The 11,888-nt window shown below is 43.9% G+C and overlaps 1 protein-coding gene across 1 annotated transcript; it reads left to right on the plus strand.

The window, feature by feature from the left end:
• Positions 1-380: 380 nt before the first annotated feature.
• Positions 381-10,774, plus strand: TUSC2 (tumor suppressor 2, mitochondrial calcium regulator). The gene is made up of 3 exons (XM_083429578.1): positions 381-713; positions 3,031-3,151; positions 7,472-10,774. Exons 1-3 carry the CDS (start codon positions 568-570, stop codon positions 7,535-7,537), a joined length of 333 nt encoding a protein of 110 aa, XP_083285704.1. The 5' UTR covers positions 381-567; the 3' UTR covers positions 7,538-10,774.
• Positions 10,775-11,888: the final 1,114 nt, after the last annotated feature.

An 11,888-nucleotide genomic window follows, 5' to 3' on the forward strand; every position in this document is an offset into this window, starting at 1 on the left:
GACTGCAAATTTGGGTATTTCTTTGTTAAAATAATTTAATATAGGTAATCTGAATTTCTTGAATGACAGTTTATTTTTACCAGAAAGGTAATTTGTTTGGAAACCAGTTCACATACTGACCTCGCTACTTGCATCAGTCTGCTTGTAGCAGCATTTGCATTAATGGAGGCCAGTCATCCTATTGCCACTTGCTTAGAGGTGTGTCGGAAGTGTAGTTTTGAGCGCTGGATTCTGATGGAAGTATAATAGCTGTCGGTCTCAATCGTCCTATTGAGAACATGGATCCTGCTTCCCCCACCCACTCTCGCCTATACAGGCAGCCCGCTCTCACCTCCACAGGGGAGCGGAAGTTGCGTCACGCCGCAGCCCCGCTACAGAGCGGCGCTTTCGACCTTCTTTTGGAAGCGGACTTCCGGAGGCGGCGGACCTGGAAGTTGCGTAGCCGGGAGAGGGGCGGAGCTTTCCGGTGCGGGGAAGGTGCCGTTGCCAGCAGCCTCCCCGGAGGCACCGGCAGGCTCCTCTCCCTCCCTCCGCTCCCCTTTCCCGGCCATGCGGCCGCTCTGAGCCATGGGCGCCAGCGGCTCCAAGTCCCGGGGCCTCTGGCCCTTCGGCTCGGGCGGGCCGGGCGGCTCCGAGGGGCCGGGCGGAGACCAGGCTCTGGCCCGGGCGCGGGGACTCTGCTCGGCCACCCCCTTCGTCTTCACCCGCCGCGGGTAAGAGCAAAGCCGACTGCTGCTGCCGCCGAGGGAGCCGCGGGAAAGCGAGGGAGGGAGGTCGCCCTGACCGGCCCGTAGACCTTGCAGAGGCGGCGGCAGGACTCCATCTCAACCCTCCCCGGTGCTCGTCCGCTTTCCTAACCCCTGACCCCGGTGCGACGCAGGGACTGGCCAGGCTGGTTCCTTCCCCTTGCGTCCGCCCCATCCGAGTCTCTGCCTCATCCAGTGGACGGAGATGCGGCGCTGACCTTATGCCAGGGGAAGCGGGCTTTTCTTTCCCGCGGGAGAGGCTCCGCCTGGCGCTTCTGGGGACGCTTTCTGAAGCCTTCCTTGCGCCCATGGGTCCCCAACACAAGTTCATGTGCCGCTTGCAGCTCCCCCCACCCGCAGCGGTGCCGGAGTCTTCCTCCTCGCTCTCTCCCTCCCCCTTTCAGAAAGCCTCGTGGGCGCATGTTGCAAGTTCGGTAGTTAAGGGCTCTGCCGGCCTTCTGCTGGTCTCTCTAAGGTTGTGGTGCCCGAAAAGTTTGCCGGGCAAAGGGCGAGATTTTGTTTTCTGCGCGCCACCATGGTGCAAAGAGGTTTCATAGAGGTAGGGGCAATGTTCAGCTACTGAATATTGGCTTCCAGGTAATAGTATCTCCTTGTGCATGCCTCCTGGATTTAGATAAGACTGTCTAACGCTCTGTTTTCCTTGTTGCCTGACATTTGGTTTATAGCACCTCTTTGCTCCAAAGCTCAGCTGATACTGTTTTTATGTAGATGTTGAATTGCATCCTGAAGTATTTGGCAACAACAGACCATTCTGTAAAACCACCTAGGTGTTTTTTGAGAAATTTAGAAAGTTTTTTGGACCAGTTTGTGGGGATAAGCCTAGATTTATTCCGAGCTTGTAAAGTCACTAGCATAGCAAGAAATGTGACAAGCGCATTCTAGTGGCTGGGAAATAGTGCCTCCATTAGGTCCTTTTGCACTATTGTTCCCTTGCCAGCTCTTAAATTAGTAAATTTTCAGCTGTGCCAGAATGCCTGCCTTCTTCCAAAGTAATGACTGGCATCTGTATTTCCATTCTAGCTAGGCAACTGGCCAGATGTTGAATCAAATGCCTTTGTTGGCAGACTGGCTGCAAAATTTCTATATCATGGAAGCAAAGGTGTCATTTTCATTTTGAGTTGCACATTCTTGCTATTTTCTCTTTTCTCGTCGTCGTCCCCCCAATGTATCCTGAGAATTCCTGTGGATTTTCATAGTCTGCTATGAATGTGGCAACACAGCAAAGAAAAAAAGTTACTGAATTCTGAACACTGCTTTGCTGAAGCAGTTGAGTATGTTAGTGAGGAATGTTTAAATTTAGACTTGACAGAATTCCAGTTTCATAAGCTTTGGGCAGTTGTTTAAAAGTGGCAGAAATGCCTTTTTAAGCATTCTGTTGTTGGTCAGGAGCTGTTGGCATTTATGCAGCAGGAGTGATTATCCAATCCTGTCAGCATCTTACCTCCAATAAATATGTTTTATTTATTCAATCATTATGATTAATTATGATTAATTCTAGTTAAATGCCCATTCTGCTTAAGTGCAACCATGACACTTTTCTACGCTTTGGTTTTGCCATGCTATAAACTTGTTTTAAATCAAATGCTCTCTCCCTGAGGAGTATCTGACATCTTGTCACTTCAATAGTTCCACCAAGTGTTTTTCTTTTTACTCTTGGCAAAAATTAGTCAGGTTTGTAAGGTAGTCTTCAATATGTGTCTGCACATACTTCGAAATGTTACTGTGTTAGAGCATCTGTTTTGCATACAGAAGGACCCAGAGTCAATTCCTAAGATCTCCAAGTAGGGCTGGGAAAGATCTCTACCAGAAGCCTTGGAAAGTTGATGCCCGTCATTGTAGATAATATTGAGCTAGACTTGATAGAACACAGCTTTTTATGTTATTACTGGGATGGAATATGATCTCAAGAATCGCCATCTGTTTGATGGGACAACATTTACTATGAGTTTTGTGGAAAAGCTAATTTGTTCTGTGTAAACTATTAGTGCAAGGGTGGGCGACCTGTGGTAATACTGGTTGGGAGAGTAGGTTGATTAGTAGTAGTATGGTTTCTGCTCATTTCAGGCAACCGCCGTGCGGAATTTCCCCTGACAATTAACCTTCTCCTTACTGTAGTGCAAGGGATGAGGAGCTAGCAAATGGGTGGCAGCAACAGCTGCCAGCTAGCTGGCTTGCTACTAGCTCTTAATCGCAGATTTGAAAAGCAGCTGCTTTTGCTTCTTCTGTCTGAAGCTTTTTCTAAATGTTTTTCATTTCTTCGCAGCTCTATGTATTACGATGAGGATGGTGACCTTGCCCATGAGTTTTATGAGGAGACAATAGTCACCAAAAATGGGAGAAAGCGTGCCAAGCTGAAAAGAATCCACAAGAACCTGATACCTCAGGTAACACAATCAGAAGTAAAAGGGAGCTGTTGCAAAGTGGTTTCAAGCTAACACTTGAGGATACTGAGCAACAAGAGAGTCTCTGAGTTTATACCAAGGGTAGCTAACCTGCTGTCTTCCAGCTATTTCTGCATTCCCATCAACCCCAGCCAGTGTAACCACTGGTCAGGCATGATGGGAGCCGTAGAAATCTGGAGGCCCACACGTTGGTCATTCCTATGCGATTCCTTTGAATTTTCATAGAAGTGGTTTTCTACATTGCCAGCTTTATAGTACAGTAGTACCTCGGGTTACAGACGCTTAAGGTTACAGACCCCGCTAACCCAGAAATAGTACCTTGGGTTAAGAACTTTGCTTCAGGATGAGAACAGAAATCGCGCTCTGGCAGCGCGGCGGCAGCAGGAGGCCCCATTAGCTAAAGTGGTGCTTCAGGTTAAGAACAGTTTCAGGTTAAGAATGGACCTCCAGAACGAATTAAGTTCTTAGCCCGAGGTACCACTAGTCTACATTAGACTACAGCAGGGGTGGAGTGGGGGGGGGGCTTTAGGCCCTCCAGATGTTGGACTCCAACTCCCATCAGCCCCTGCCAGTGTGGCCAATGCCAGCTTTATAGTACAGTAGTACCTTGGGTTACAGATGCTTCACGTTACAGACTCCGCTAACACAGAAATAGTACCTTGGGTTAAGAACTTTGCTTCAGGATGAGAACAGAAATTGCACAGCGGCAGCGGGAGGCCCCATTAGCTAAAGTGGTACCTCAGGTTAAGAATAGTTTCAGGTTGAGAACGGACCTCCAGAATGAATTAAGTTCTTAACCCAAGGTACCACTATATTGTCTTCTGAAATACTGGATTTGATTGTTTGTGGGGACACCAGTACCAGCCTTCATCATGTCCAGCAACAATGGTTGTGTCTGTATTGGCCTCTTGAAATCCCTACAAATGCAGTTCTAGGAGTCTTTGTCAACCTTCCCTGGGATTTTTTTTTAATGGTGACAAAACAACCTAATTTTAAAATGCTTGTTCAAGTTCCTGTATGCAGCAACTGTCACATTCTTGAAAGAACATCAGCCACTTTGAATTTCTGTCTTTTGAGCTAGTGATAAAAGACCCAGATGCCTCATTTCTGGAACTGGATTGTAGTAAATATGAGCACTTTCATAACATTCTATATTGGGTTATTGAGGATTTCGTAATGAATGATGGGAACATAATAAATATTTCATTATCGTTTGAAATGATTTTATCCTGCTGTTTTGCAACCTCATGTCAGCTTAGATCAAATACATTAGTCATATTGAACCAAAGTAATTTAAGACAAAGCAATCCGAGTTTTTAATAATAAGATTACATATCATGGCATAAATTAGCAGGCATATGATTTGCAACGTAGGTGAAATTTGTACCCTGTCTGGATTTAGGAGAAGAGAGAGCAGCTCCATGCTTCCTTAGGGAAGCAGTTCCACAACCTTGGGGCACTAATTCTTAGGATGAATTACTGTACATCCACACCTGTGTAGGTGGCCCAAATAGATATTAATACTGCTGTTAGGTACGAATGTTGTTCTTGTAAGATCCCTTCATAGTAGTAAACACCCATGGCCTAGATCCATGGAACTGTGCACTGTGGTCCCAAGAGTTTGAATTTGTGTTTCAAATGGCTTGAGGGAGTATCTGCTGTTGGAAGAGGAAAAATCAAACATTTCATTGGGTATGTCTAAAGTAGCTCATTGAGTCTCAGCCCCTGCTGAAATCATGGGTAGAGTTTGCCCAATCAGTTTATGGTGAGAATGAGAGGAGGCTAAAAAGGCAAGCCTTACTGAACGTGAACTGATGTGTTGGGAGGCTTGTGGAACTGCTTCTGGTTAAAATCAGTGCAAAATACTGGTGACTATAGCTGTGTAAATGAGCAGAGGAGAAAATAACAGCTACTAGTGGATAAGAAAGCTGCAGTTGTAATGGACAGTGTTTTGCATCAACAACAAAAATTCAGATTCTTGGGAGTCACAAGGTTCCCTATCATTATAGAGAAGGCAAGGCAGCACTGCCTCAAATTTTAGTCAGAAAGTAATATGGCTTGTGATGACTTGGTAAAATTGTAGATGACAATGGTATATGGTAGAATTTCATGCTGGAAACATGATGTGTAAAGTTCTGTTGGTTCTGGGCTCACTTGAATGAAACTCTTAATGATGATCCAGCACTTGAGAAGAGAAGGATAAAGAAGGCTTGTTCTTCTGTTGTCTGTCCTGTATGTGGACACTGCTTCCTTGGGGGTTTTTAAGCAGAAATTGGATGGCCATCTGTCTTGGATGCTTTAGTTGAGATTCCGGCATTGCAGGGGGTTGGACTAGATGACCCTCGGGGTCACTTCCAACTCTTCAGTTCTATGATTCTGTGCCTATCTCAAGAGCTTCTGACACCTTTTCTTGAGCACTACAATCCTGAAGATAAGGAAAAAGGTATAGAAGTAAGTGTAAAATCTTCACTGTAGATGTACCTAAGCATGGGGAGTGTGGAGGGTCAGATATGGCTGTCATAACCTGGGTTTGATTTTGCCTTGACAAAAGGTTACTCTTCTGTCCGTCCTGATTGTAGACCCATTGACCAGCTTGATTCTGTCTTGTAACTAGCACACCAGGGAACGTTGTTGGGTATGCCTATAGTTCAATGGAAAATACAAGTCTGGTTATCTGGTGCTATTTATAGCCACTAACTATAAAAACCTTCCTGTGGCTACTGTTTCTATAAGCATCATTGGGGGGGGGGTTCTTTGCTAATGCTTTTATATTATGACTTCTAGAGGCTTCCATAACATCTTGCATTTGCCATTTTTCAAATAAAAGTAGTGATGAAATATTTTCACTTCTGCACTGTGGCTCTCAATATTGCTTGTGGCGTATAATTCTCTTGAGAAGTGCTGGACCAAGTTTGTCAAATACCACTAATGCATGACCAGTTAGTTTTATGAGGCAGTACTTGGAGGTAGCATACCTTCCAATCAATTTATTGTTGGAAGAATCTGAATGCAGCCAGCGTGTCCTAGATTACCACATCTTGACTTAATAAATTGAGATATGAACAAGCGTTTGCATGTTTGCACAAATCTGCTTTATTCCTCCTTCATGCAAGAAGGCAAACAAGCCAGCAGGCCATTGTTAAACATAGCTTCCTGTTAAATGTCCAAACTGGGAAGTGTTGATTAATGGTTTCCAGTGAAGCCAACTTTAAACCTTCATCTCCTGACCTATCTGTAAGCTATGGTTTACTGCAGCTTCTTGGCTTGTTTGTCTGCTTGTGCACATGGAGGGACAAGGCAGATATATGAAGCTTGTTAGTATCTTCAAGATGTGATTATCCAAGGTTTTTCACTTGGCCAAATTCATATAAACTCACTTATTAGTCTTGCTTTAATCAGATGAGTTTACTTTGTAGTCCATTGGAAGCTTGGCGACTTTCTCCATTCCATTAGCATTCAGCAAGAATGGAAAACATCTGAATTACTTAAGGCCAAAGTAGATGGCAGCGTGAAAGATGATTGGTGGCAGGTTAAATTGAGTAAATGCCGTGATTCTGAGAAGGGGGGATTATTAAAAAAATCTCCCCTGAATGCTTTTCTGCTCAAATCTCTCCTCTCCCCCCCCTCCCCAGCTGCTGTTTAACCTGCAGGACAAAACCTATATAGGGACCTAATAACTTTGCAGTGGGAAGGAGCTTCCGTTGGAAAATGGCATGGTGGGCAAGAGTTGAACATAAACACCTAATAAAGCAAAAAACATTAACTTCCTTCTCACAAACACATTTAAAAGGCCATAGAATGTTTAATTGGCCAAAGGCCTGCTTAAAGAGAAATGTTTTTGCCTGGCGACTGAAGATACGTATTGAAGGTGCCAGGCGAACCTTCCCAGGGAGAGCATTCCAAAAATGGGGAGCCACTGCAGAAAAGGCTGCGTTCTCATGTTGCTGCCCTCTGAGCCCCTTGTGGAGGGAGCACACAAAGAAAACCTCAGGTGATGATTGCAGGGTCCAGGTCAGTTCATATGGAGGGAGACGGTCCTTGAGGTATTGAAGTAACTGGCCGTACATTTCCAGCTCATGCAGTTTTCTGATCCTTTATCTCAATTTGTTCCTGTCTAGTTTCTAGATAGAGTTCATACCCATGACCTAACACAAATAGCCCAGTTGCTTTGGTAAGGCTTTTGGGCCATTAAGCAAGGAACTGTATTAACTCGACTGGCACCATGTCCCTTTATTCCACATCATTTTTAGCCTGATTTCCAAGTGGCATTATCTCATCCTTGTTGCATCTTTCTCTTTACAGGGCATAGTGAAACTGGAGCACCCTCGGATACATGTGGACTTCCCTGTTATCATCTGTGAGGTCTGAGCCATGGAGGGCAGTGTGAACTGTCAGTGTGTGCTATCAAGGCACCTTACTTGCCCAGTTTTACTGTACCTCACGTAAACCAAGCTAGGCAGCCACGTCTCCCTTCAGAGTGATGGATCAAGAGCACAGACGCATGGTTAGCTTTGAAGCTTGTCTGCTAGGATGAGGCGGCAACGGCTACGGCACTGACGGCATCATGGGATCGTATAATCAGGAATAGCATTGGCTAGGAATGTGTGTTGGTAGGACCTGTGTCACATGAGATGTTTGGCCTTGTTTAGTGACCTGCTCAAAAAAAATCCCCCTTGCTGAATTGAGTAAAATCCCTTTATCAGCCTTAGGTGGCAACAGATTTCAAGTGTCTTGAGACCACGGAGAACCGACCTGCACCTTTTTCTGACCAGGTGGCCTGCTTTCTGAGTTCCCCATCAGTATTCTTTAAATGCTGACAACGAAGTTTCTGTTTATATGCTGTATATGAGAGTAAAGGTGAGTGGTAAGCGGCTTGTGCTTCTCCACCCCTTTCCTCAACGTAACATAACTGAATAACCTAATGCTGTACTGTACTTGGAGGGGTGGAGGATGATAACAGAGCTGAACCTAACAGAGTTGTCCAAGGCAGGGTTCCCTATTGAAACAGACTGATGTGCAAGCCTTGCTCCCCCCTCTCTCTAATATCTTCCTAGTGAGTTGCACTATTTCCTTTGCAGGCAGTGTCTTTTTCAACTTCACTGCTTGGAAAATTCCACTGACTTCTTCCTATGCTGTGGCACATCAGTAGAGGCTGTTGGCAGCAGCAGCAGCAGCATCTGAGCTTGCAGTTTTCCTGTGGAGCCTTACCAAACAGGCCACCTCTTAGAAGGCGTTTGTCGACAGGTTCTGGTTTCATTCCAAAGTAGACTTCCTTCTTGTGAATCTGCATCTTGTGACTGGGTTGTATTCAACCGGCTTTTACATGGGAGTATTCCCCTTAAAATTAATAGACCATGGTAAATTGGTCATGGTAATTAATTTCAGTGGGTCTACTCTGAGTAATAAGTGGAGAGTGCAAGGCAGATTGCCATTTCCCTCCCCACTCCATTCTTACTTCTGACATTTCTCTCTCTCTCAATTAAAACAGAAATGGGTAACACTGTCCTTTTAATCCTTAGTTTTTGCTGTTGGCACTAAGGCAACTTACGTTGCTTTGATCAAAATGTTTACCAACCTGATTGTATGCTTCCCCTGCCCCTTTCCTCCAAAGGAGAAAAAAACAAAACAATAATGTACTGTGATCTTCCTTTGACAGTCTCCTTGACTCTTTGGATTGGGCCAGGTATTGCCTGATATGGGAGAATGCAGCACACTTTAAAGGAAGGCTACGTGCTTTGGGAGGGCTCTACCCTTTCCCCCAATGTATGAATGTGAAATGTTTGGTTTGTAGGGCCACTTCCCAAACTTGACTTGAGTACCACTGGTAGCTCTATGTGCTGAAGTGGTACACCTGCCTCTCCTTCCCAAGTTTTTGCTTCTAAGATTTAGAGCTACCTGCTGCTGAAAACTGAACAGGCAAAACCCTGTCAGAGGCACTCTTTATCTTTTGAAGACGGTTTCATATGCAATGCCTGCCTGCCTGCCTTTTCTGCCAACTCTCAGAATTTATATAAAGCTTTAAAACCGAATTGTGGGCGAGTTAGCTGTAAGAGTTGGTTCATTGCACAGCATATTTTCCTTCCCGGAGCATGTCATTGCCTTTCTGAGCACTTCAGGCATTTGCTACCTCAAGGTTTAGTTTAAATTTGCTGGTGCAAAGCTGTGGCTGCCAGCAGCATCAATAAGTTTGTGTCATCTCTGCACCTACATGGGAATCCTTTTTAAGCACTACGAATCAGGTTAGAAACAGGGTGGAGTTTAAGTGGCAATGTTGACTGAGCTCTCTATTCAGTGACTGTCACATTTGCCTCGCTGTCACCCTTTCAACTGTATGTCGAGGGTTGTATGTTAGGATTGTTCCTTAGGGTACAGAGCAGTTGCAGCTGCTCTTCCATGCAGAACTTGTGTATTACTATACAGGTGTAGAACTATACAGTTAACCATAAAAGGGCAAGAGCATAAACTGTTGGCATTGGCCCCGTGTCATAGTTCCATCCTCCATCTTCATGTGTCACTTATCTTTTGGTTGAATCTCATTTGGGTAATGATGGGAAGCTGGCATCTTTATCCTTCATTGGGGAAGGGAGTGTCCACTACCAAAACAAGAGCATCCCAGGGGTGGAGGTGTGTTTGCAACACTCATTGGAAAGCAAAGCTCTGTCTCTGCATTATTGTGCTTAACGAGTTGCAGGCTGAAATCAGTGGGAGGAGACTTCCTTATTCTTGAACTGTATAGTTGACAACAGATATCAAGCCTGCCGTTTAGAAGTTTTGCCCCACAGATAGTTCAGAAGAAGCACTTTGCTGTATGTGAGGGTTGTTTGTTGCATCTTCACACTAGAGAGTTTTCTCTGTTACATGGGACTTGATAGTCATGAGAGATGACTATCAAGAGAGGAGTGAAAGGCTCGGTGGTGACACCCTTTGCAATTTCCTAAAATACCCAATTTATGTTATTTCATTATCTGTCTTGGTTTTGAGCAAGCAAATACCCTGTGGTCAGAAAAGAACTGTGCAATGTTGGCTTTCATTTCCCCCGCCACTTATAGTGCTTATATCCCTCCTGCTGGGGACCCAGAGAAAGCTTCATTTCTGCCTCGCTTGAAATTTCTCCTACGATGTAGCAGACTCCCTGGAGCTACCGGCAGCTGCTTTCAATCCATTTCTCTAAAAGGCTGGCTTGCCCACTGAGACTGTAGCTGTGCAGTTAAGACTTCCTGGATTTTATAATCCTACCAATACTGTCCCTCTCATTGTGCTTTCTGGCAGCCCCATTTCTCTTGAGAGTGGCAGCTGTTGTCAGGCTCGGGGAAGACGGCTTTATACAGGATGCTGATAATGTGAAAGTTGGTGTAAATAAAATATATATATTATCACTATTGTTGGAGCAAGCAAAAAGTTCTGTTTCCTTTTTTATTACTCTTCTGTGCATATGTGGTTGTGTAGAAGACCCGAACCCACTAGCACTACACTTCCTGCTCCTATAGCATACGGATAGGAACCCTGAAGGCAAATGTGTAAAATATTTATGGTTTGTTTCTCTGCCTTGAAGTGCATTTGTTGAATTTTGTTAAATTTCAATAAAATTATTTGTAAGTCCCAGAACTTTACTTTCTGTTTCTGATTGTCAATTGGTAGTGGATCATCACCCATTAAAATGAAGGGACTGGTAGGCCCTGTTGATTCTAAATGAAAGTAAATCTCTTCTGTCTTTGTGCTGCTCTGCTAAGCAAGCTACCTTAAGGCACCCTGCTAATCTTGCCTAATGCTTGACCTTATTTGTCTGAAAACCATCATTCTTAAATGGTTAGGTTTGTGGCTTGTGGCCTAAATGCATTTCAGACTATGAACTGATTTTTCTAACATTGTCTCTTGACTGATTTGGAGGTTAAGTTCAAGCCATTGAGTTATGCTTAGAACTCAGTTTGTAAATAGAGCAGCTAGCTGTAGCTTAGTCCTCCTACAGCATCTCTGCAAATTTAAGCTTATCTCCTTATCAAGCTTTACACAACTGTGCTGCCATTGCATAAGGCTACAAAGCCAAGTGCAGCTGCTTCTACTCTCATTCCAGATACAAATGTCCACCTACAGTCATTCCATTTGGAGTACTGATGGACAAATCGATCTTATTTCTGGTGTCTCAATTTTTCACCCATAAACCCATTCTAAATCTGCAAATTTGTAAAATTCATTTTAAAATGTTTTTATCTCAATGTACACATTTCTGAATGTATTTACTCTTAAAATATATATTTTTTTACACATTTTAGTACATTTCTTGAGTTGAGAACTGTATCCCAGAGAAATGGGAAATCTGAAGGGATTATTATGTTCCAATAAGTGTATTTGTTCGTGAGGTGCAAATTAGGTCAGTTTGCTTAAAAATGAGGACCAAACAATTTTCCTTCCCTGACTTGGAGTAACTAATTACTGATCTCAGTTGGAATGATTTTCTATAGAAAGTAATTATTATCAATTGATTATACCAAAACATTGATTAATTGAAGTCCATTCACAAACCTTGGCTATCACTTGTTGATTGCTGCAGTCTGAAGTTGCTCTCAGTAGTTTGCAGAAAATTGAGTCCCACCACCCAAAATAAACAAAATAAACTTGTAAACCTAAACAGTTCATAGATATATCTGTCTATTTGATCCAAACATGTCTGTAGGATGTAATGGTAGGCATACAGTAAAAAGAGTTATGTGACAAGTATGTA

Source organism: Podarcis tiliguerta, assembly GCF_965153285.1.
Source record: "Podarcis tiliguerta genome assembly, chromosome: 2".
NCBI lineage: Eukaryota > Metazoa > Chordata > Lepidosauria > Squamata > Lacertidae > Podarcis > Podarcis tiliguerta.

Coding starts and splice junctions, on each gene's coding strand:
- TUSC2 (XM_083429578.1), top strand. CDS start 568: ATGGGCGCCAGCGGCTCCAAGTCCCGGGGCCTCTGGCCCTTCGGCTCG. Junction 714..3,030: donor TTCGTCTTCACCCGCCGCGG/GTAAGAGCAAAG, acceptor ATTTCTTCGCAG/CTCTATGTATTACGATGAGG. Junction 3,152..7,471: donor ACAAGAACCTGATACCTCAG/GTAACACAATCA, acceptor TTCTCTTTACAG/GGCATAGTGAAACTGGAGCA.